Source organism: Chrysemys picta, chromosome 11 (genome assembly GCF_011386835.1).
Source record: "Chrysemys picta bellii isolate R12L10 chromosome 11, ASM1138683v2, whole genome shotgun sequence".
NCBI lineage: Eukaryota > Metazoa > Chordata > Testudines > Emydidae > Chrysemys > Chrysemys picta.
The window spans coordinates 39,446,716-39,473,887 of NC_088801.1; the positions used below are offsets into that span (position 1 = coordinate 39,446,716).

General features: G+C 40.2%; 1 protein-coding gene across 10 annotated transcripts in view; it reads right to left on the reverse strand.

Annotated features, from left to right (window-relative positions):
- The window catches only part of SLC25A12 (solute carrier family 25 member 12), an 83,446-nt gene that overhangs the window by 25,046 nt on the left and 31,228 nt on the right, over positions 1 to 27,172 (reverse strand). For 6 of the 10 annotated variants that reach the window (XM_065560773.1, XM_065560770.1, XM_065560772.1 and 3 more), the window contains exons 5-9: positions 21,733 to 21,872; positions 18,673 to 18,823; positions 15,142 to 15,276; positions 13,522 to 13,615; positions 12,667 to 12,751 (exon numbers count right to left, since the gene is read on the reverse strand). In XM_065560773.1, coding sequence (XP_065416845.1) covers positions 12,667 to 12,751; positions 13,522 to 13,615; positions 15,142 to 15,276; positions 18,673 to 18,823; positions 21,733 to 21,872 — 605 coding nt within the window. Of the gene's footprint in view, positions 1 to 12,666; positions 12,752 to 13,521; positions 13,616 to 15,141; positions 15,281 to 18,672; positions 18,824 to 21,732; positions 21,873 to 27,172 lie in introns of all 10 variants that reach the window. The other 4 variants (XM_065560769.1, XM_065560771.1, XM_065560765.1 and 1 more) reach the window with 1 other exon arrangement.

Sequence of the window (27,172 nt, forward strand, 5' to 3'; positions counted from 1 at the left end):
CTTAAACAAATGTATATCTGCAAGGGAAAAGTCTACAGAGACTGATGTAGTGGTGTCAACTAGTTAGAAAAAAAGGTACCAGTAGCAAACTAGTCTAACTTGCACTGATGAGGCATTCTGTAAAGTACGCAAACTGGGCCAAACAGAAATCAGTGGGGTAGAGGAGAGTTTGTTCATTGAGTGTAAGATGAATTGCACACAGAAGGAAAGGAAGATGGCAGCAAGACTAGTCCCTCCTCCCATTCCAAAAAAAGTGAATGATTCAAAATTGTGAATTGAGATCAAATGAAAATTATTGGGAATTAACTGTGTTCAAGTCAGGGAAGTATCTGGTCTGGCATAGTACGGGTGATATTTTTACTTTGCCAGAAATATGCACAGTGCTGTATAGACACAAAAACCAAGACCCTGCCTCCAAGACCTTACAATAAAAATTAGTCATCAAAGTCCCCTCTTGCTTATCCTGTGGTTGTACAAGCAAGGGGGGGAAATATCAACAGGTGTATAAGTAAATCTCCTTGCCCCATTCCCCCCACTTTTTTAAAGCCATTTGCACCATGACAGATGACCCCAACAATCCTGACAGTATATTTAGATCTTGCAGAGGCCCCAGGATGTTACGGAAAGGTTTTGCTCTTAGACCACACATCATGAACACATAAATATTCATTAGAAGATATATGGCATTTTACTGAAAATACAGTTCCTACATCCACAGGAGTATATCACTAAGGTTGCTTAAACGAGTTGTGCTGAGCTTGCTGCAGCACTGGGGTGCGAAATAGCCATTGCCATGCAGCAGCCACTGCAGCAAATTAATTCAAGCAGCTCTATTGGTATCGATCTTCTGTGCACAGGTACAAACCTGAAGTTATAATATATTGGTATATTTTGCTTTACTTTATTTTATTAAATAAGTGTGGAGAATACAGCAAAAATTGCAGAGATTATATAATTTTGGGGTCCACAATTCTTTTGCACTTTGATGGGGCAGATTTATTTATTTGTTTATTTTTGGAGGCTATTACTGTGTGTATTTCAATGGGACATTTAAAAGCTCCCTCATGCAAACAGTCCCAGCAGCGCCCTTCTCATTGCTGGGCCCTGATCAGGCCAAGCAGAGGGATGGTGCAGTTTTATCTCACAAAATTTTATGTCACTGATCTTTGTTAGCATCTTCTAAAATCTTAGCAGACATCCACGGAATGTCCTTGATCCTGCATTGTGTGGCACGCTGCTGAACTGCTCCACTTAAATTAGTAGGGCTTCATGCTGCTCATGAAGTACATGGTACTATATAGGATTGGCAACTATGAGATTAAGTTCATCTCACTTCTTTTAAAATATAAGGAAACTTTTACACAGGCCTTCCACAATATACATGGCCTTCAAGAATTTCCTTCCCCAAGATATTTTCTTCCAGAATGACTTGCTGGAATACAGCCTAAAAGAGAAGAATGGAGAATATTCTGAAGTCACATCAGATATTTATCAACTGTGCGCATGGATTAAAAAAACCCATACGATTACATCAGAAGAAAAATCTTTAGTTAAGATCAGAAATATATTTTCTTGATGGGTGCCATGGAAAAGAAAGATAAACCTGCAGAATTTCCTCATGAATCTCAAAAAAATTCATACTGAAAAAAGCAACACTAGAATAAATCCCAGAGTAAAATGGTGTCTCAATTTATGTCGATAAAAATAGATAAAAGCAATGAACTCTTAAAAGACTTGAAAAAGGACTAGTTCTTTTATCCCTGCACAGTTTTCTTCTGTCTTCACACTTGCTTCTCTTTAGTCTTTTAAAGCTAGTCTCTTCCTTGTAAGCATCAGAGTCTTGGCAAAATCAAAGCATTATACTCAGACTTAAATTCGGATGTTAATACTCAAATTCTTTGTGAAACAAAAGTCACTTTCATCCTATTAAATGATTGTTCACTAGTTTGTGGTTCACTTGTGTTCAAATGTAAATAAATATAATTACTGCTATAGCTTTCAGATCATGCATATTTATAAACAGAAAATTACTGAAGCTGTCATCCCCATCTAACCACTGTATACTGATATTCAACTGCTAGGTTTAAAAAAGTCTTAAGATATGTCAACACTGAAAAAAAGGCGTGTTTTTAACATGGGTTAGCTAAATTGGGTTAAAATAGCAAGCAGCAACTCAGCTTTTAACTCAAGCTAAAGCCTATGGGGAGCATGGAGTTGAACTTGAGCAGCTAACTTGAGTTAAAAGCCAAGTTGCCAGGTCTTCATTTCTATTTTTACCCTAGTTCAGAAGACACCTCTCTTTGCACTATAGAGAAACTCTTACATTAATCAAATAATCAGCAAACATGTCTGACAAGTTATGTCTACACTGAGCTGTAGTGCTGACTACAGGGGTGTGAACTGCAGAGCACAAAGATTTGCACACAAACTCAGTACCTTTTCGTTCTTGCCAGCAACATTCACACAGGGCAGTTTAAGCGCAACTCACACCCTCATAGTCTGCACTATGGAGTAGTGTAGACAAGCCCTAAGTTTCATTCATGCTAGATTTACTGAAGAGATATTTACATTAATTTTTCTACATTACATTTCATTATTTTTTTATTAAAAAAACCCCAGAATTTAGGGGTCATTTAGAGTCACTGTAGAAACATCTCTCTTTCTCTTCCCAAGCATATCTCCCTTGCAAGGTAGATACTTTTTAGACCTCACAGAATTTCTTATCCTTCTCTAGGATTTGATAACATATCCTCCCCAGTATAGATCATAGAATACAATAAGATAATAAAGTCCAATGGAGATCAAAGTTCACCCCCCACTGATTCAGGAACAAAGAAAATTAAGTGACTATTCCTTCTAATCTGCATGTTTTAAAACGGAGCAGAATAGGCAGGATGAATAATGTCTTATTCCAAAAGTGGGACAGTGGAAGGAATATACATTCTGTGCTTATTATTATTACCACAGAGCCTAGGAACACTAGTCATGGACCAGGACCCCATTGTGCTAGGCACTGTTTAAACACAGAACAAAAAAGATGATCCCTGCCCCAAAGAGTTTACAATCTAAGTATAAGAGAGACAAGGCGGGCAAAGTAATATCTTTTATTGGATTGACTTCTGTTGGCGAGAAAGATTATGCAGTGTTGTGGTAGTCTAAGTATAAGACAAGAGGTAACAGAGGGATACAGACAGACAGACTCACAAGGAAACAGTGAGACATTACTGGTCACCACAATAGGAAGTGATCTCAGCACACCAGCAGCCTAACCATTGTCAAGTGTATTGTAGACATCATGACAAAGGAGAGTTTTCAGGAGGGTTCTGAAAGTGGACAAAGATATAGCTTTCAGGATATTTATGGGGAGCCCCTCCCAAGCATGAGGGGCAGCATGGGAGAAAGCACAAAAGTGCTTATCTGCAAAATCAGTAAGTGGACAATGGAGGCTGGCATCATACGCTGATCAGAGGTGAGATTCAAGATCTTGATAGTGAATACAAACAGCTTATGTTTGATGCACTAGTGAAGGGGGAGGCAGTGGAGGGCTGCAAAGACAGGGATAACAAAGTGACAGGTTAAGAAAATGATCTTTGCAACAGCATTCTGAATGGAGGATGCTGATGCTACATCAAGAAAGGAAAGAGAACAGTCCTCAGTGAGCAAAATTTTTTTTTCTCTCCACACTCCTTTTACCACATAGGTGAGCTACAAAAATAATTCTGACCAAGGAAAAGCTACAGCATTCTGTCTGAAGGCACTAATGAAAACCAAATATGACACCATAAAATGCAATGCATGTTTTTGACAGTACAGTATTTCTCAAAGTCCTTTTTATCAGTCCAGATTAATAGAAACAGATTTCTGCAGGCAAGGAAAGAGGGAATGGATTGCCACAAAAGTCTACAAAATAAAGCATTACCTGTACGTAACTTTTCATCAACTCAGCTACGTATATACCCATAAGAATTTAAACAAAATAGAAACAGGACGAACCCTCCAGAAACTGATTCTGCTCAACTCCACTTCACAGAAGGTGACCAAAATGTATATGAGCCACAGGTTGTCCACAGAGTTTCATCATAAATCACTCTGCTCAAGACCATACCCTCCATGGGACAACCTCTCAACCATAGCAGCTGAATAGGTTTAAGCTTTCCTCAGGGACTGATCCAAGCCCTGGACTTCCACAGTCTTTCTTGTGAATTCAAAGAAATCTGTTTCCAAAACACATATGGTACTTTAACCCAACTGAGCTGAGGAATTCAAGCAAGGGGCTTTATAAAGTCCTTGATTACTCTTAAAGCTTTTGAGATTTCAGGGAAGTCTTTTTGTTTTTGGAGATGGTAACCCACATGGTCACTAGACTAGGTAGCACTCAACATACTGTGCATCCTGGAGAGGAAAGCTCTGCTCGCTCAGTAATGCAGTGTCACTGGGACACATTTCTGGGATCCTCTCTTTTTCATCTGGCAGAAAGCTATACAGCATTGCATGCATTTGACACATCCATCCTGGCTACTTGAAGAAACTAGTAATATATCTTTCTCAGTTCTCACTTTCTGCACCAGTTCTTGGGTCTTTTATATAGGATGACAAAAATAGGATGCCCCAATTCACAGTTCCAAACATGGTAACAATGGTGTAAGCTGTATGATAGACAAGGCTCAGGTGTTTTTAACCACCATATTAATTATCTCTACTCAGTACCTATTCCACCCTTCCTATCACGAGTGGAGGTACACCACTGCAGAATGATGGAGAATTAGGGTTCCATCTTTGTCAGTGTAGACACAGCTGTAGACACTGTGGTGACAGACACTCTACAAATTCCAAAGGTAGACTAAAGGATCGATAGTAGCTAAATCACTCAGATTTTCAGAAATTTCCCTAGAAAAGGGAAACGATGGTAATCCACTGAGCACTTAAGCCAGAAATACAGACCATGGGTGTCTGTGCACATAAAGAAGCTGAAGAATTTCTCTCTGTTTTACATAACAAGGAAAAAGGATGTGGAGACATCCTTTGGGCAGAAGGCAAGAGTTCAGGGTAACACTGGATTTAGCTGTACCTTCTTGAGACTTACTTTTAAAGGTACAGCTCCATATTTCTAGAAAGAAATGGTCTTTCTATATATACACGTTATAGACTGAAAGTATAAATAAAACGTATCACAGTAACATTTAGGCTCAAGTACCGCATTTTTTTTTTCAGCTCTGAGCACAGTTAGTATTCAATGTAAACAATCACAGTCAGGGCAGCATGATTATGTAATCATTTAATCTGCCACATATATGTCCTTCTTTCTGAATTTGCTGCATTGAGTTTCAGGACTTGTCTTCACTGCAAAGTTAGCCTAGCTTGAGTGACAGCACTGCAAAAACACTGGAGATGCAGAGCGTGACTGTACTAGCAGCACAAAGTAGCTGAGGCCTGGTATACACTACAAAGTTAGGGCAACATAAGCCGATTTGTGTTGACCTAGTTAAGCATGTGTCTACACTTACATTTGTCTCCCACTGATCTAAGTTCTCCATTTTGCCAACATAGTAAGACCTGAGCAGTGTTGAGCCATAGTTGATGTACCGAGGTTGACACAAAGCAAATGTAGACATTGCATTATCTATGTTGACCCTAACAGTCCTCTAGCAGATGTCCCACAATGACTGACACTGACCGCTCCAGTCACAGTTGTGAACTCCACTGCCCAGGGGTCAGGGAGACCAGAAGGCCTGATCCCTTTAAAACCCTGTGAATTTTTGAAATGCCTTTTCCTGGTTGTCCACCTTGGCAAGCACACCTCGCAGCTCTCCACTGTTGTGCATAACTGCCCAGCTGAGCAGGCCAGATATACACGCCAGATGCGCTCCAGCCTGGAGTAGACAGGAGATCTTGGATCTCCTTGGCTTATGGGGAGAAGAGTCTGTGCAGGCACAGCAATGGATCAGCCATAGTAATGTGGACATCTATGAGCAGATTGCACAGGGGATGTGGGAGAACAGGTATAACACAGATCAGTGGCTGTGCTCCGTGAAAGCGAAAAACCTGCGACAGACATACCAGAAGGCAGGAAGACCAACAGCTGATTGAGTGCTGAGCTGCAGACCTGCTGCTTTTGCAAAGAATTGCATGCCCTACTTAGCAGAGACCCCACCACCATCCTGCACACCACCATGGATACCTCAGAGAAGTCTAAGTCACTGGCCCTTGGCATGAACAGAGAGGTTCAGGCGGAGGAGGAGGAGGAGAATGGGAGACATGCAAGTGGTGGGGGCGGGGCTCCAGCTATGTGGTTAGCCAGGATCTGTTAGTGACTCCACAGCAGTCCAGTCAGTCCCTGCGGTCAAGACCGATGCAGAGGAAGGAACCTTGAGTAAGACTGTACATTTGTTTCCTATTATAGTGGATACAGCTATTGACTTTTCATATATTTACTTGTACTAGAAGAGGTAGCAGTACAACAAAGAGCAGTAGAGTTATCCACTTTTCACTCCCCTGTACAGTTAGGCAGAGGATGCCATTCGGAGCAGTTTGTTTATATAGACAGGGATGTCCCTTGAATCCTCCTGAGAAATCTGGATGAAACTTTTATGGAGGTACTTTGCAATCCTCTCTCAAAGGCTTCTAGGGATGGTAACCTTATTTCTTCCTCTGCAGTAGGACACTTACCCATGCCACTCGGTGATAACTTCAGCGGCACCACTGCCATATACAAGCTAGCAGCATACAGGCCTGGGCAGCTTCGGGGAGCAGCAGCAGTTGTGCTCTCTCTGCCTTTGTTACCCTCAGGAATGAGATATCAGCTAAAATCACCACTTACTGTGGAAAATAGTACCAGTATTCAGTGCCATTTCCCTGTATTCATAGTTTCATGCAACCAAGCAATTCCCCCCTCATTTTCCTCACCCCTGGCAGGCTATAAGACTGGTGCTGTGTGTGACACAGTACACAAGCAATCCCAGCAGAAGTGTCGATAAGCATGTCTCGTTTAAAACTTTAGCAGAACAAGGAAAGGGAGTTCTGAACCTAAACATTCACTTTCCATTGTGACTATGTGGACAATGGTACCTCTGAGTGTTTTATCTGTAGCTGCTGCTGTTTAGGCCTTGAAGGGTTCTCACTCCAGACCGATGGAACATCTGAGCCAGATAAGGAGAAAGAAGAGGACTCAGGATGACATGTTCGGCGAAATCTGCAAGCCAGTGCTGCATCAGACTGTGATGCATTAAAGACTGTGAGATTAAAGAGGCTAGGACTTTTCAGCTTGGAAAAGAGGAGACTAAGGGGGGATATGATAGAGGTATATATACAATTATGAGCGATGTGGAGAAAGTAGATAAGGAAAAGTTATTTACTTATTCCCATAATACAAGAACTAGGGGTCACCAAATGAAATTAATAGACAGCAGGTTTAAAACAAATAAAAGGAAGTTTTTCTTCACACAGCACAGTCAACTTGTGGAACTCCTTACCTGAAGAGGTTGTGAAGGCTAGGACTATAACAGCGTTTAAAAGAGAACTGGATAAATTCATGAAGGTTAAGTCCATTAATGGCTATTAGCCATGATGGGTAAGGAATGTTGTCCCTAGACTCTGTTTGTCAGAGGGTGGAAGTGGAGGACAGGAGAAAGATCACTTGATCATTACCTGTTAGGTTCATTCCCTCTGGGGCACCTGACATTGGCCACTGTCGGTAGACAGGATACTGGGCTAGACGGACCTTTGGTCTGACCCAGTATGGCCGTTCTTATGTTCTTATGAGCAGAGGGCCTGGAGGATGCATATTACAGACTGTACGGAGAAGGAAAAAGCAGACGAAGAAAGGCCCAGGAGTTGCAGCAGGAACAGGAGAGGGAGATGCACCAGGACATAATGAGACTTCTCTGGTGGAAAATAGAGATGCTACAGACTCTTATGGACCTACAGGTGGTCAACAATCCTGGCTCACCTCCCTTTGCAGTCCCTGGAGAACTCCAGGATAGCACCTCTCTATACCTCCCTCAACATTCCACATCGCATCAGGGGCTGCATCCCTACGCCTACCACTCCACATCAGGGACATTAAGCACAATCACAGCTTCACATACACTGACCTGCGAGAACCACAGTTGATGTATGTATAATTAAAATGGACATGAACATTCCTTCCCCTTCTTTAAGCTTTGCTCTATAAATGTATTAAGGTTTTAATATATTTGCTTTTAACTTGAACAGAATTCTTTTTAAGCGTTTTCATTACTCAATAAAACTCTATTGTTTGGAAAACAATTTATCTTTATGAGTTCTCAAGATATGCTGCAGAATGCCTGGTGGTAGTGAAAGCACCCACTTAGTTGTTATTGTACATTGTGACACAACTCAGGATTAGTGACACATACAGTGTAATAATCATAAACGTACAGCAAGCACTACAAAATGAATAGGTGAATTCTCAGTGTTACATTGATAAGATGTGCACCATCCTCCACACAATTCCTAACAGACCCCCAGACTTCAAGCCCAGGTACAGATTAGTTCACCACAATGGATTATTGTGGCTTGCTGCTAAAGTACTCTTTCAAAGCCTGCCTGAGCTGTATAACTCCAAGCTGAACTCTTCTGATACCCCTTGCATCTGGCTGTTCAAACTCAGCAGACAGCCATTCCACCTCCACCCTAACTGCAACTTTTCCTCCTTGCTTCACAGATATTATGCAGGACATAGAAGGCAGCTAGAACCATTGAGATATTTTTATCACTGAAATCCAAACTTGCAAGTAAACAACACCAGTGCCCCTTCAATCTACCATCACTTATTCAACTGTCATGCTGCACCTGCTGAACAAGGAGTTGAAGCACTCCCTGGTGCTGTCAAGATGGCTGGTGTACAGCTTCATGAGCTAGGGGAATAAGGGGTAGGCTGGGTCCCCTAGGATCACTATTGGTATTTCAACATGGTCAATGATAAACCCCTGGTCAGGAAAGAAAGTCCCTGCTTGTAGCTTTCTAAACAATCCTGTGTTCTTAAAGATGTGAGCGTCATGAACCTTCCCTGACCTTCCAACACTGAAGTCAGTGAAGCGTCCCTGGTGATCCTCTAGAGCTTTCATAACCAAAGTAAAATAGGCCTTTCTGTTGATGTACTCTGTGGCAAAGTGGTCAGGTGGCAAAACAGGGATGTGTGCGCCATCTCTTGCTCCACTGCAGTCCACCATTTGCAGCTGCTCCATGAATGCCACCAACAAGATTGAATTGGTTCTCATTATGTCCCACAGCAATCTGCCCACCAGAAAATCGTCATGTTGCCCACGGCTCTTCTTGCAGCTCTACAAATATTGAAAGATCATGCGTAAGGATAAGATTATGTCATGGAGGTCATGAAAGTTACAGATTCTGTGACTTTCAGAGACCTCTATGACATTTTCTGCTTCAGCTCTGGCATGGAGGGGCCCCAAAGCTATCAGTCAGCGGTGGGGCCCCGGAGCTCTCAGCTGCCATGGGGCTGGGGCCACAGCTCTTAGCTGCCACTGGTGGGGAGGGAGCAGGCCCACAGCTCCCAGCCACTGTGGGTGGCAGGGGGACCAGGAGCTCTCAAGCCTCTGCGGGAGGCAGAGACCCCAGAGGTCCAAGCCGTGGGGGCTATGGCGGGGCCACAGAAATGTCATCCAGGGTGGGTGCTGGAACCTTCACCCCCTCCCGCAGCAAGGCTCAGGCTCTCATTCCCACCTTACTCAGGCTTCCCTCATCAGCCCCCCTAATTATTTTTAGTAAGAGTCAAAGACAGGTCACAGGCTTCCATGAATTTTTGTTTATTGCCTGTGACCTGTCCATGACTTTTACTAAAAATAACTGTGACAAAATCTTAACCTTAATCATGTGTCTTGTGCTTGCAATGCTCATGACAATAGCGAAGAGCTGTTCAGGCTCCATGCTTCTGTCAGAGATGGCGGAAAGTGACAAGTCTCATGTGGGTTTGTGGGATTCTCAAAATAGGAATGAAAATTATAGGATAGAGATGGAATTATGTCGTGGAGAAAGTATCCAGATGGAAACTTGACCTCGCAGTCCCAGTCTCCCATGCACAACTTGTTTCTGCCCCACCATGCATTGCCAAACTTCCCAAAAAAACAGTGTGCTGGATGGTAGCGAGTTGCACACTGGGATACCTACCCATGATGTACTGCACTGTCCATCAAAACAAGCACCTGGTGAGTACATGCAACGCTAAGACAAGGAGTATGCAAATATGCAAGTACACAAGTGATATGCTAACTCCGGTGGGCTTTATGCTGCCATAACTTGTGGTGGCAAAAGTTTGTAGTGTAGACATGCCCCAAGACCCCCCTGCATTACTAGCTCGATCATCATCAGCATTCACTTCAACCCATACCTTGGACAAGCCATCTAGCTCAAGTTTAAAACATCACTTAATTCAAGCTACAGATTTTTGTATGCACATGGGAGTTGGGTTCAGGGCAGTTGTCAAGGCTGATTCCCCACTCTGGCACTTCGAGTGCAGAAGGTGGGGGCCCGCAAGGATTTTAAACATTAATACTGGCCACTCCAGGCTGGTATTAAACTCCCAAGGTCACAGCTTCTCTCTGACCTTGGATGGGTAGATGCTGCCACCACCCAAGTGCAAAAAAAACCCACCCCCTTTTGAGAACCCAGGAAGGAACACTTGGGAATTCCTTCCTGTGGGGTACCCTCAAGCCCTCCCCTCCACCCCCGGGAAGAGCTGAGAAAAAAACCAAAGGAAATCAGCTGTTGCCACCAGCTAATTAAACAACATATGCACAAACCTCTTAGGGAAACAAAAATACAATCCTGTTCTTAAAAAAGGTAACATTTGTTAAAAACAAAAAGAAAGGAAATACATTTGGAACTTAGGCTTTTTGCTTGATCTTAAAAGAAACAATTACAAAAATGAAGCATCAAGCTAGCTCTCGAGATTCAGCTTAAAGGTTACAAGCAAAACAAAAGCATCTGGGGTTAGCACAGAGGAGTTCACAAGCCAAGAAATAAACAGAAATAAACCTAATCGCGTCTTTCTAAACATTTCTAATCTACTTACGTTTGGGAGTTCCAAATAAGCAATTCTAGGTATGATCTGATGATTTTTGATCATACCTGGCTTAAAGCTTCTCATAGCATAACTGCTCCTTGTTCCCCTCTTTCCCGGAGAACACAACAGAGAGACAAAGGGAAGCTTTTTCCCCATTTTAAAAAGTTCTAGCCCTCCCATTGGCTCTTTTGGTCAGGTGCCCACTCCTTTCCTTTTACCTGTGGGCTTGTTAACCCTTTACAGGTAAAGCAAGTAGAGAACAGCTAGTAAGAGGAATTTTATAGCTAACTGTCTGGCTGGGTATCCATAAAAGGGAGCTATCCCCCTCCCCGCTTCATTTATCACAGCAGTAAAGACAGGCCCTCAGAATCTAGGCTTTCATTTTTAAAAACATAAGGGCCATATTTTTCAAAAGTGCTCAGTACCCAACTACCACCATTGAAAGTCCTCAACCCATTTCATGTAAGTGCCTAAATATAAGATGAGTGCTTTTGAATATCTCACCCTAAGAGTCTAGCTCTCATGGTTGTGAAAAATAACCTTCAAATTTGAAACAAATGTAAATGTAAGGGTTCCTAACTGCATGGCTTGAGTGTAACGTGCCACACAGGACACAGAGCCTTGACTTGTAAAAACACCTACATCTAAAGTATATAAAACTTCCATGAAAGGAAACCACACAAATCTATGAAGAAAGATCTCAGGTGAAGTAAAGAGTTAACATTCTGAAGCTATGTTTCCATCCTCCAATTCCACATTTTTCATCAGCCCCACACAAACAGGATTCTTCTCTTGCTATGTAAATCACAAGAGCTAATGAGTATCAAATAACATTAGCAAGATTCAGTGAGCATTCTAAACAAACCATCCAAGTCAATCACCAGGGAAGATGATTACTCCAACTAATCTCTCAAAGGAGAACATGTTTATCAGCTTTACATGCTGTATATAGATTCTGTATATGTTCACAACATAAAGATAGAGCATTATTATGGAGCTCAATATGGAAGTGTACTAAAATACAAACAAAACTCAAAGTGTACTTCCAAGCTAGTATTTAAGGATGGATTTTAACAGAAAATTCCAGATATTTTCAGGAGTTAGTGGATATGTTTTTAATTGGTTTACTAACAATAGTGGGAAATCCAAATTCATAGACAGTTCATCAAAGGATTTAATGGTTTCGTAATTTTTTTCTCTAGTACAAAAAATATCTAATATTTTGATTAAAAACTATAAGCATCTACTCACTGAAAGATTTGTTTCAGGAAGTAATGTTCTAAAACAGTCTTACAATTTCAGTCAATTATAAAAAAATGTAATAAGAACTTTCCTTAAAATCTAGTGCCTGGTCAACAAAAACATCACTAATGTCAGAGGAATCCAACATGTTTTCTTTAAGTTCAAGACAGCAAAGAGAATCTGTAAAATCTGGGAACCAATTTTCTTTTCTTTTTTTTAAACTATAAGCATAGACTTGAGTTTTGTAAAAGTCTTTTTAAGGCAAAAAGTTCTACTTTTCATATGCAAATATTCAGAAGTTTTATAAATTGCCAACTTCTAAATGTTTCCTTCAGTTTAGTATTTTCACAATTGACTGTACACATGATATCACTCCTACCTACCTGCCGCTGGAGTTCTGCCAAGTTGTAAGGCAAGGCACCTTCAGCCAGTGGTGTTATTCTCTCAATATCTGCCAAAGTTAAACGCCTTCAGACAAGCCCAAGGAAAATAAATCATTGTTAGTCAAAATCATAAACAACCCTCAGCAAGCACCTTTTCTTCAACAGACTAGATTATGGCTTTATATACACCGCTACCCCGATATAACACGAATTCGGATATAACGCAGTAAAGCAGTGCTCCAGGGGGGTGGGGCTGCGCACTCGGGCGGATCAAAGCAAGTTCGATATAACGCGGTTTCACCTATAACGCGGTAATATTTTTTTGGGCTCCCAAGGACAGCGTTATATCGGGGTAGAGGTGTATTACTTGTTATATTTCAGGTATCCCTAAGCACTTTACAAAGTACTGTTGCAGGATCCAATCTTGGGAGTTATAAGCACTTCTGCTCTCACTGTCCTCATAAAGGGAATAAAGGGAACTCAGCATTACCCAGGTTTTGGCCCTTGCCTACCGGTAGTATAGGGTTTGTGCTCTGTAAATGCAGCAGCCACCACGTGCCACATGATAACTCACATGCAGCAATCTAGTCAAGACGCCTCTCACACTTCAAGTTTACACTAGCAATCTGCGTATTACAAGTTTTTTGAAGCAGGGAGTGTATTTTGTTATTTTACACCATATACTGATTATCTGATGACTGCTCACTGCACTATACATATACTTATACACACCCCAGCACAGCCAGCAGTCATCAAATAATCCGTAATGAAATATACATAAAACAAATCTATTTTAAAGTAAATATAAATAGGGTGGAAAGACTAATATGAATGATTATGATGGTTATAAATTACCCTGTAGCATTGTATAAGTCTGCAAGCTGGTAGAGAATATCGATTTCCAGCGGTGTGACTTGTCCAAATTTGATTGCAGCCTGGGCAAACTCCTCTGGATTTAAGAGGAAGGGGAAAATAAGGTAACTGATCCTGAATCATTTATCACATTTTCACTTTAAATGTGTATAAATAACTTTAAAATTAAAATCTTAAGAACTAAATCTATCACTTGGCAGACTAATGAGGAGCAAAATCTAAAATAGAACGAAATGAGCCAGAATTGGTACCACATCTATTTCAGAACAGCAGCTTCAATCATAGAGTAAAACTGATCTTGCAACTCTTACTTATGAAATCTATAGCAATTCTCCTATCAGCAAAGACCATAGATCAGACCCAATATTTGGGGCTCTTGTTACTAAACTACTGTAAAAGCAGACAATGGTATAATTTATGGATGAACCAATCATCATTAAAACTAGCACAATCATTTCAGTGTTCCTTCCTCCCCTCATTGTTCCCAGGTTTGGATAAGTGCCTATCCACACTACAAATACAATTTGTAACACATCTAGGGTGACCAGATGTCCTGATTTTATAGGGACAATCCCGATTTTTGGGTCTTTTTCTTATATAGGCTCCTATTACCCCCCTACCCCATCCCAATTTTTCACATTTGCTGTCTGGTCACCCTAAACACATCCATGATCAATTACAGAAAACATGGTTCAGTAGCATCTATAAAACAAGTTTTTCAAGTTTTGTTTCTATCAAACAAGTTTTTGTTTGTGCATTCACATCTACCAAAATAGTTAGGTAGCGACGTATCAGTGCAAACTGGAGAATCTGGACAGGTGTCCCATCCTACCATCCAAAGACAGAGGGTGCCCAGAGCACATGAACACAGAGCAGCACAGGAGGGGCAATGCACTTTTAGATGTCTTACTTCATGAGAACTGGAAGGAAAAGGGGTGGAGTCAACCCAGCAGATATAGTTAGTGGGTCCCATTCACAGATGGGAAATAGCTATGTTATGAAATGGTTACAGAAAGCCAGTCGATCCAGGCCGCTGGCAAGATTGAATCATAGTTAACTTGCATGCTTGCTAACAGTATTAGCCTTATTATGTGTGGAAACAAATTATGTTTAGCGCACATCATATCATTAAACGGTTACAAACTCAGCTAAAATTGTGTGGAAAGAGCTTAAGAGTGAAAAACTGTTGCTACAGTAGCACACAGGAACAGCCAACAGGACATAGAGAGTTTCTGATGAAGCATACCCATTCCGCCATAGCTGCCATATTCCCCAGACTTTTCTCTGCTCCATGTAAACACCTATCATTACGACAAGAAGGTCCACATTGCAGTGGTATCCCTAGGATATCAGAACCAGTCAAGACTCTTGTCAGCACCTTGACAACTCTTCCCCTTAATGAGCCAGCTAGAACCCTCTGCTGGCCTGTGAAGTCTGGAGTTGAGCAGGAGAACCACATTCAGAATCAAACTTGAAATACTTGCACAGTTCTGCTAAATCGCCGTATTACACCAGCCTCTTACTAGTCTTAACCCATATACAGTATCAAAAGACACACTTTAGAGATCTGAAAATTAATAAAATATAGTAAATTTATTTTACCTTTTGTGACTTCAATATCTTTCCTTGTACCTGCTATAATACTGTATATCTTTCTAACGAGTTCCATGTTATTCAGCAGGGCATTAAAAGCATTGAAATAGGAGAAGCTGACCTGATGTGAAATAGTTCCACCTGCTACCTTAAAAACATAAATAATAATAATAATAATAAAAAGATGAAACACAGGTCCTGATATGTGGTCAGGGTTAGGCTGACAGCCTTAAACCCCTTGACACCCCAAGAAAGCTTTACTGTAAATTAACATCCATCTGGACATACAAGAAAAGATTACGATATATTTCTATCGTAGTAGTTATATCCTGTTTTTAGTGATAGCAGTGAGGGGGTTGTTATTACATAGCCAGGGTACTATGGTTTTTGATGCAATAAAAATAATCAGGAAACAATTGTAGAATTACTGTTCAACTTTTTTGTAGAATGCGTTGTTCTAGATTTGCATATATTTTATTTTAGATGGAGTTAATCTTTACATCATTTATAGCAATAGTTAACAGTGTTAACAATTAACCTTAGAAGCTGAAATCAACACAAATCCATACTTTCCAAACTAAGACACCTCTCCCATCCAGCAAAGCACTTAAGTGTATAAGTAGTCCCCATTGACTTCAATGGGACTTCTCATGTACTTAAGATTAACCACATGCTTAATTTCTTTGCTGGACTGGAGGCTTGGCTATAAAGAGCAGGGAGCCAAAAGATGGGCAAATTCTGACACACAAGAATAGTCCCATTAAAGTAAATGGGACTACTCACATGAGTAAGAATTTGCAGGATCTGGGCTATATTTCATGTCACTAGTTATAATATTGTTTACACTGCAAATTTCAGCACAAATTTGTATTTACTGTGACAGAGTATACAAACCCCATACAAGGTGGGAAATGGTTAATGAGAACCTGTGGGCGCAATTAGCCCCATCCTGCTTCACTTGCAAGAAGTGCCAAGTCTGAAGGGGTTTAAAAGGGGAAATGTTCAGTGCAGGGGTTGACTGGGAAGAGGAGAAGGCCTCTTGGAGGAAGGCCTGACTAGGGCGAGGTCTGACTCCAGAACTGACTGAAAAAAAAGGCCTGGCCAGAGCCAAAAGATAACAAGACACAGTTAGACCTGAGTCTCCCTAAGGGCATGTAAACCTGGCAAGGGACTCATATATGTCATTTGCACCCAGAGCTATAGGTTTTTCCTTTTGAGATCTGGTGGAAAGGTCTAGAAGCAGGCCACAGTAGGAAGCAGTGGATACAAAGAGACAGATCTTAGCTGTTTATTACAAGGTCTCTGGGCTGGAACCTGGAATACAGGGAGGGCCTGGGTTCCCCTACTGACAAAAGTAGTGGGGAGGCCCCTGGAAATAAGGGATGGAAAGGACTTAAGCCTGTAGTTGGGATGAAGACCCAACATAAAGCCACTGGGCGACAGACATACGGGACTCTGTTTACCCCAAAAGAGACGGGACCATACGTCGGTCCCTGGCTGGAGGGCCAAGTCACGAGTACAGCAGACCACTGCAGGGCTAGAGTGGCTGTCAGCAGAAGGCATCTAATGAGACGACACTACTATGACATGCCCAGCCATAAGAACTTGCACCTATAGTGACTCACCTCATTGACACTTACAAAGAAGCAAAATACTCAGCTACTCATGACAACAATCTTGCTTTCAATAATGCAGAATAATTTGTACTTTGTTATCACGATTAATCACGCAATTAAAAAATTAATCATACTGTTAAAACAATAATAGAATACCATTTATTTAAATATTTTGGATGTTTTCTTCATTTTCAAATATATTGATTTCAATTACAACACTACAACAGTGCTCACTTCATATTTATTTTTGATTACAAGTATTTGCACTGTAAAAAAAACAAAAGAAATACTATTTTTCAATTCACCTAATACAAGTACTATAGTGCAATCTCTTTATCATGAAAGTTGAACTTACAAATGTAGAATTATGTACAAAAAAGACATTCAAAAATAAAACATTGTAAAACTTTAGAGCCTGCAAGTCCACTAAGTCCTACATCTTGTTCAGCCAATCGCTCAGACAAACAAGTTTGTTTACATTTACAGGAGATAATGCCCCCCCACCGTCCGCTTCTTATTTACAATGTCACCTGAAAGTGAGAACAGGCATTTGCATGGCACTTTTGTAGCTGGCATTGCAAAGTATTTAAGTTCAGATATGCTAAACATTTGTATGCCCCTTCATGGTTTGGCCATCATTCTGGAGGACATGCTTCCATGCTGATGATGCTCATTTAAAAAAAAATGTGTTAATTAAATTTGTGACTGAACTGTTTGGGGGAGAATTGTATGTCCCCTGCTCTGTTTTACCCGCGTTCTGCCATATATTTCCTGTTATAGCAGTCTCGGATGACGACCCAGCACATGTTGTTCATTTTAAGAATACTATCGCTGCAAATTTGACAAAAGGCAAAGAAGGTACCAATGTGAGATTTCTAAAGATAGCTACAGCACTCGACTCAAAGTTTAAGAATCTGAAGTGCCTTCCAAAATCTGAGAGGGACACAGTGTGGAGCATGCTTTCAGAAGTCTTAAAAGAGCAACACTCCAATGCTGAAACTACAGAACCCGAACCACCAAAAAAGAAAATCAACCTTAGGCTGGTGGCATCTGACTCAGATAATGAAAATGAACATGCATTGGTCCGCACTGCTTTGGATTGTTATCGAGCAGAACCAATCATCAACATGTCCCCTGAAATAGTGTTTGAAGCATGAAGGGACATATGAATCTTTAGCGCACCTGGCACGTAAATATCTTGCAACGTCGGCTACAACAGTGCCATGAGAATGCCTGTTCTCACTTTCATGTGACATTGTAAATAAGAAGCGGGTGGGGGGGGGCATTATCTCCTGCAAATGTAAACAAACTTGTTTGTCTGAGCGATTGGCTGAACAAGATGTAGGACTGAGTGGACTTGCAGGCTCTAAAGTTTTACAATGTTTTGTTTTTGAGTGGAGTTATGTAACAACGAAAAATCTACATTTGTAAGTTGCACTTTCACGACAAAGACTGCACTACAGTACTTATATAAGGTGAATTGAAAAATACTATTTCTTTTGTTTATCATTTTACAATGTAAATATTTGTAATCAAAAATAATATACCCTTTGATTTCAATTACAACACAGAATACAATATATATGAAAATGTAGAAAAACATCCAAAATATTTAATAAATTTCAATTGGTATTCTATTGTTTAACAGTGCGATTAAAACTGCTATAAATCGCAATTGGTATTTTTTTAGTTAATCACGTGAGTTAACTATGATTAATCAACAGCTCTAATAATTATTATTTCTATAAAAACACTATTTTGCATAAAAACCCTATGTGAGCAATGAATGGTACAGCATTGTCAGTATTGCTAATAAAGAGGAAGATAAGGCGTGTGTTAAGAATTTTAGACATATAGCAATTAAATTACGGTACAAACTCTCACTTGAATAGCACTTATATTTAAGATATTATTTTCTTTACACTTACTGAAACTAGATTTTCTTCCACAAACGGACTAAGCATATGTGAACGAATGGTAGCCATGATGTCACTAAAGTCCAGTCCAGTAATCATACCAGTTTTGTTTTTGTCTTTCAGTGCAAAGGCTTGTCTTGCATGTTCTGACTGTAGCTCCTGAAATAAGAATTAGAAATATCACATTATGAATATGATTCTGTACACCCATTGTGCATGGAACTCCCACTGTCTTCATCCACCTGCCTAAGAGTGTGCATGCACACGTTATACTCTATATAAAAATATAACAGAAGTTTTAGTACCAACGCCCGACAAACTGATTCATCCCAAAAATCTCCAGCTCAATGGGAGCTGAAGGGGCGGCATCTGCAGACGGGGCAGTGTGCAGAACTGCCTGGCTGTGCCTCCGTGTAGGAGCTGGAAGAGGGACATGCTGCTGCTTCTGGGAGCTGCTTTAGGTAAGTGCCACCTGGAGCCTGCCCCCCCTCCCACGCCCCAACCCCATGCCCCAGCCCTGATCCCCCTCCTGCCCTCCAAACCCCTTGGTCCCAGGCCGGAACATCCTCCTGCACCCCAAACCGTCATCCCCAACCCCACCCCAGAGCTCGCATCTCCAGCCAGAGCCCTCACCCCCCCACACACCTCAACCCTTTGCCCCAGCCCGGAGCCCCCTCCTTCACACTGAACTCCTCATTTCTGGACCCACCACAGAGCTCGCACCTCCAGCCGGAGCCCTCACCCGCTCCCGCATCCCAACTCCCAATTTGGTGAGCATTCATTGCTCACCATACAATTTCCATACCCAGATGTGGCCCTCGGGCCAAAAAGTTTGCCCACACCTGGTCTAGATAATACTTAGTCCTGCCATAAGTTCAGGGAACTGGACTGGATCACCTCTTGAGACCCCTTCCAGTCCTATGATTATATGAGATGAGGAGAGTGCTGATCTCTCAGGTATTCAGGACTGAACACAATTAGGGTTTTATAGGTTAAAAATCAGAACCTTGAATTGTCCTGAAAATAAACTGGAGGCCAGTGAAGATTCCAGAATGTAAGTTTAGCATGCTCCCTGAGAGAAACCTCTCTTTACAAGTGGGTCACTGTATTTTATACCATCTAATGTTTACAATGAATTTAAAGAGTAGCCTCATATAAAGCACATTGCAGAAATCTAATCCCCAAGTGACAAAAGCATGGATCACTCTAGTGAGATCCATATAAAAAAAACTGCATCCTTCTAGCCATGCATAATAATAAAGCACACACTCAACTCCCATTATTCCTAGACGTCTAGATTAGAATTAGCTGGGAATCCAAAATATGCCCAGGTTATTAACCAGAGTAACAAAAGGCATGCAAGATTCACCAGCTGATACCCACTGAACTAAATCGTCTGGTTAGTTTCCCCAACCTACCAGTATTACCTCAATCTTGTCTAGAAGATTGAGTTGCAATCAGCTTGCCCTCATCCAAACTCTGATCTCAGCACGACACTGACTAAGCTAGCTGAATGCAACAGCAGGTCTGATAATTTGTCAGGGCTTGCCAAAGCTGAGCCCTGGCACTTCTAGGCTTGGCAGTTCATAGCCCTGGCACCTCTGGGCTTGCTGCATCAGTTATGAATGTAAAAAAATTGCGTAAGCCTCGGCACCTTTCATTACAAATTAAGCACTGGACAGAACCCTGCTGTATCCCATAAGAAAACTTCCTTGGGGCTGCCCAGGATACTCCTCTGGGTTATCGCAACAAAAATTGTCACTCAGGTATGTCAACAATGCAGGCTTGCTGTGCATTGTTGCCCAAAACCCTTATCATCCACACTCAAAGCCCTCAAACCCACATCTAGGGATGTACTGAACCCCGGCTCACATGTTTTTATGAGGGTATACTGAGCTGTGACCAACCACTCCCTTACCACCCCCTGTACAGTGTGGGCGTTGCAGAGGTATCTGGACTTGAGTTTAGATGGCACTCCACTGCCATTCCCACAATTCCTTGTATCACTATCTTCTGGCCCTTCTTCCTACTTACCTTCCACAATTTTACTGCTTTTCTTCCGTACACACCATGGACTTTAGAACCTACCTAACCAAATCCTTTATTTTTAAAATGCCCTCAGTATCTATGTCCTAAACTATAATTAGAAGCAATATAACCAATCCAATTCAACACCCTGTACTTTCCTAAGATTATTTCCAAAAACAAAGCAATTTAATTTCACAGGCCAGCCCTGGAAATTACATGTCAGTTATGAAATTTTAATTTTCTTTAGGTCAAAAAGCCAGAAATCCACAACAAAAATATAGTATGAGTTGATCATTTCAAATTATATAGAATTCAATTACCTACTTAAATGTGCAAAATCTTTTCCCCTTAATTACAATGCACAGCTGTCCACATTCTCCTTCTTTCCTTTTCTCTTACTCTCTATAGTTGACAACTCCTTTTCCCCCTCTACTCTGAAGTATGATTCTGGGAGTGAATACTTTTAAAGTCCTCTCCCCATAGCATTCTTCAGCAAACCTCTGAAAGGAAGACTTCTGGCTTACTATGAGTTTGGCCTTAATTAAGAATGAGTGGCACAAGGGTCTTAAACTTCTGAGGTGACGTAGTGTGCATTATGGGAAATGTAGGGTAAATAATAGGAAAAACTTTATGAAGCGAAATGAAAAATTAATCAATATAACAAAGTGTTATGGGAAGCTACGGAGTAACAGCCAGTGGAGATATTCAGGGCCCAATCCTTTCCCCACTGAAATCAGTTTTGCCATTGAACTCCAACAGGAGCAGGACCAGACACTCACACTCCTCAATGAGGGGATATTTTAGAAACAAAATTAATCCTGCCCTCCAACAGGGTGGTGGACCAAAGTCTAATGAACTGTATGTGATCTTATTATATAATCGGTATGGTACAATGATAGTTTAGCTGTGTTCTAATTAGTCTATCTGGACAACAAATCTCTCACCACCATGTAATAAAACTAATTTATAATGGCATTAATGCAGCACAAGTGACGGAGCTGATGGCCAATTATGCACAGAAAGAAAAATAAATAACTGACCTGCAGAAACTGTGTAAACTCCGAGTAGGTAAGATTCTTCTTCCTGTTGTGTCCAAAATGCAGTCGAATAAACTCACAATCCCAATTAAAAGGGATATGATGATGAATAATGGTCTGTCCAAAAATTTCTTTGACATTTTCTTGGGAGGGGAAAAAAAGCAAATGAGTTGTAGGATAAAATATTTCACCCTGCCTAACTGTTACTGGTAGAAAACAAGCAAAGTTTTATAAGACCATTTAGAAAGTGTTGTAGTCTGGTCACTTTAGAGTAATTTCTAAGTTGCATATTCAGAGCCACACGTAAGAACACATTTACTACAGAATTTAATACTCAACTTTGTATATTACTATGTAAAGCCATGGAATTAATAATTTCACATTTAATTTTAATTAAGAAGCAATTTCTCTTGTGCACTATAAATAGCTGCTACTTTATACTCTGATACAAAAATCAATAGTAATTCCCCATTTCTGCAAGGAGTCAAATTAAGCCTTTTATCAAAAGCATGAATACCTACATCACTGTCTAATGCAATATTTGTCATACTAAGTATGGTTTGATTGAGACTTGATTATTACATTCACACTAGCCTGAATATGTCTATTGAAGATAGGCCTAAGAAATGCCACCTAAAGCATATCATTAGCTCAGCAGAAAGCACCTTATTAAAAGCTTCTGATAGTGTCATAAAATATGGCCCTGACACAGAAATCAAACCCTATAAAACATGATTGGTAGTCTCAGTTATTAAAATGTTTTAAGATAAGTGAAATTAAAGATGTCGCCTTTTAAATGAAGTAGAGGGGGAAAAACATGTTTTAGGGTATGGAATTCTATTGTGTGTACTGTACAACAAATCAATGCCTAATCCTATAGCATATTTGTCCTTAGTAACAAAGCCCTATACAGAAAAATTATATGGGGTATTATGTGCATACAAGCCTGGTATATGTGTGCAAATGGCCAAATGGACATTTGTTCACACAAATTGGACACATGCAAATTAGACTAGCACATATTTTTCTAAATTCAGCTCAAAACATCTAACTTTTAAATCAATTCTATATTTGCTTGTGAAACTAAACTAATTTAAAAGCCCACCACACAGCTTAAGTTAAAAGAGAAATGAGAAAATATTTTCTTTAAGACGGGACCACTTCTCTTTTCAGTTAACAACTTAGCGAGCTTATTTAACGTTGTTTGAATTTACATTAATCAATAGTATTAGAGTTATATTATTAGAGGACTCTTACCCTGTGAGCACAGTTATCTACTCTGTTTCTAAAGGAAAATTCACAGATGTGGGCTGCAATATCTTTTGTCCATTTTTCCATCACAGACTTACTTTGAAGGAAATCCATTCCCTTCTCTACATTAAGTGATCAGTTGGTTTGTTCATGTTTTAAAGTATATGCTTTTCGGATCTATAGCTGTCTTCTTTACATGAGTCAATGCTAATCCATGATTGTAGAGGCTTTATTGGTTCAGTGTATGAGAAATCATTGTGGGAAGGAAGGAAAGAGGGACGAATGGAAATCTATGGAAGGTGCCAGAGTCCCAGATCAATTAACTAATGTACAAGATTGGGTTTTTGGTTATATTATTTGCCTCACATTATAGATTATATATTTATTTTAAAGGAGAGATTGCTAAATGAGGACAAAATGATAATAAAGTTACCAGGAATAGGTAATAGCAGTCAAATAATAAAAACAGGTTGATATAAATGTAAGTAGTCAAAAATTCCTAAGGTGCAGTGGGTGAGAAAAAGAGAACAATTATGCACAAAAGGAAATGAGTCAAACACATTTTGCTGCACTTGTTTCAGAGCTCTTAATTTAATGGGAGGCAATAAACCTACTACTTATAGCTAGAGACCAAACACCAGGAGACCTGGATTTATTCCCCAACCTACCACTGAACTCCCGGTCAAGTCACTTAGGATCTTCATGCATTACCAATACAGCCAGGTCAGTGTTGTCCCCTGCAGTGCTAGCAAAAGGACACCATGTTGTAATTGAGACAGGGGACACTAGTGCTGTAACTGGGTCCACTGATCCAATTGTGTTTGTAGTGTAGATAAACCCTAAACTTGTAACTGTTTCCCCCATCTTGATGTTCGCTTTTGCAAAGTGCTCAAATCTTGTCATGAAAATGTGATGTAAGTATTTGGAGTTTCCTTTTGACTGTAAAAACAAGAAAAATAACAGTCTAGAAACAATGTGCTGAAAAAATTGGGTGATTAAAAATATTTATCCACAGTCCTCCAACTATTATTTCAAAATGTCTGCAACTTAAAAGGAAAAATTAAAGGTAAATGGAACTGATTTTATCAGATGGAATTATTCACATTCCTTCTAAAAGAGAGGCCTGCATACAGATAAAACTCTCAATTATTTTAATAAGAATTAAGCACTGAGGACAAACCCTCAATCTTTGCATAACTCTTCCTTTAAGCATTTTCCCCAGAAACTACTTATAGCTCTGAGAATGAATTTCCTCCTCTCAATGTTTTCTATGAGGTTTTATAACTGGCTCTCAATAAATACTTTTAAATATCTGGCCTGTTATCTAGGTGACTAAAGATGTAAATAGGTGCCTAACTTCCACTGATTTGGAAGTTGGGCACCTAGGTACTTTTCAAAACCCTGCTAGGTGCCTAAATACTGTTAAAAATCTGGCTCAACCTTAATGATATTTGTTTAGGACTATCAAAAAGGACTAACAATTATTAGTATATATTGAATATCTTTTAGGAAGCTGGAGATAGTAACCCACTTGATACCTTATATTTTGTTCCACAGACTTTGTACATAACATTCAAAATACACTACAGAAGTCATTCATAGAAACAATTAGCAGTTTGAATTATAACTATAATGCTCAAAAACATATTACAGAGTCGTCAGCTATCATGGGAGAGGCATTAGAATATGAGACTCATTCACAATAGATGGAATTGTTATTTCCTGATAATATTACCCTCTTGACACACTATGCCAACTACTGGTTTCTTATTTTATCCAGTTTTGTCAGTTCCTTTCTCACATCAAAGGGAAGTGCAATCATCCCAAATTCATGTACAACTAATAACAGTGCAGTGGCAAGGGAGGTTTCAGAAGTATGGTCATACTCTGGTGACTGTGAATGAAGTGATGTCCACCAGCACATTTGTCACACTGTACCATGCTCTAATTTTTCTCTTTAATCTGTTCTATCACAGCAGGTGCAGGTACTTACATTTCTACTCTAAGCTGACAGAGTATTTATAGCAACAGAAATTGATAAAATTGGCTAATGTTAAGGTACGTGTACTCCTTTTATTTCCCAAGACAGAAGTCAGCAAATTATCAAAGATAAACTACTTGCAGTTCATATCTCTGATAGAACCATACACATGAGAAAGAGATCAGACAGCAATTCACTAAACTTTAAAAAAAATTGTAAAAAACACCATTTTATTACAATTTGATAGAAGTTTTTCATTGTCCCCATCAATCCATGCTGCTTATTTACTGAAGTCTCTTCCCAGTCTTTGCTAACCTTTCTGTGGTAGAATTACCTTTTGCTGGACAGATACTCTCCTCCAAGGCAGATATCAATGTAGCTCCATGATGCAGCCTGGATGGGGGCTGCCATACAAATGGCATGGCCAGAACACAGCCCTGTGATGCATCGAATCTACCATCAGCCCCAGGAGTGATAATCCGAAAGCCACATACAAACCCATAGCTCCAGCATTCCAGTGCACTAGCTCCAAATTAGAGGCAAGTGCTTAGACAAAATGTTTACATGACTGCCGCAGAAATTTTCCACCTAAACATTTAAAGCAAATTATAGCTGTATCTGAACAGCATTTATTTGAAGGCTGCACATACCAGATTTTGTCCAACCACCTTCAAATATTTTGAAGATAGGGCCAAAGTCAGTACCTGTGAGGCTCAGTAAATTTTCTCCAAAAGAAGGTCCTTTTCAGACAACATTCAATTTCAGGTGAAGAGGCTAAATACCAATTCTGAGTTCCAGGCACGCAGATACAAAGATGAGGAGCATGGTATAAGAACCCAAACAGAACACATGTACAATTGAGCACAACCATCATCCCCTTAACCCACCCACCCACAAGGGGGGAAGGGGCTATATTACTGCAGAATCATAACAGTGCTACTCAATCCTTTTGATCTGAGCTATAGTGCTGAAAGTTTCTATTTACATATCTGTTTTACTTTTATATAGTGTACTTTTTTTTTTTAACTGTAAACAAATAGGAATATCAGCTGCAACCAGGAATAATGAAAGTTGCTCCATGTAGCTCTAACACTGCACCTACATCATGACAATCTCCAATAGCCCTTATCTTTTAATCTTGGCTTTTCACTGAGCAGAGGGCTAATCAAGCTGAATTGTACAGCAATTTAGGCTAGAATGTAAGTTAGTATAGTGCTTAGCATATTCTAGTTATGGCTAAGGCCACTGGAAATGCACACAACGGAAATTCTATGTTGCATCACAAATTTAGGATCAGCCTGCAGATTTTTGGATTTTAAATGTTTTCGGCAGAATGTAAACTTCAGGACTCAGACTATGCTATTGCACATACATTAAAAAAAGGAAAGGCAGCAGCCCTCACCAACAATTTAACACTAGGGTAAGCACAGAGCCAAAACTGGCTGTTGGACATCTTGGCCCTTGGGTGATAGCTACTCCAACGTGTCTTACACAAAATGCTTGTACTTTAAATTGAAAAACACTTAAAATGAATTAAATTTCATCAAAAGTTGAAGACATTTCCTTGGAACAAGGAGAAGGGAGTCATTCTGTAAGATGTCCATGTGACGGGGTTATCAGCTTTGTCTCAACCTTTTGGGGTACATTGGATAGTGCACAGAATCCAAGAGGCCTTTTAAGTGATCCTGGCTGGGAACCCTGGGTTCCGAGTTCTCTCTTCTCTTTTTGACCTCTCCCAAAATTTAAGATCTGGGAGCATTAAAGCTTGTAACTGAGCCTGAAACTTTAGGCTCACTGTAAGTACAAGTTCATCACTTTATATAGGCAATGCTTATAGTTTGTGAGGCCTCCAATACAGCCCACCCAAAAACCACAATTGAGCTTTCACAGAAGTTCTACACTCTGCCAGCCTGCATGGCAGAGCTTGTAACTCCCTATCACCTCTCATGAAGCAAAAGGTCACACTAAAGTTACAGGCAAAATCCATTCCACAAATATGAGCATAAACACGTCAATGTTTGGGGTTTTTTAAGTGAGATTTTATTTATCTATCCAGGTTCTTTTATGGTCCCCATCACTAAAAATCTAAGCATTAATGTAAGCAATGCATTTCTAAAGGGTTGCTATGATCAGTTTTTGCTATTTCATACACTTCCACCTTCAGGATAAAAATCGAAACAAAAACCTGCTGTTATTTGCAAATAACAAACA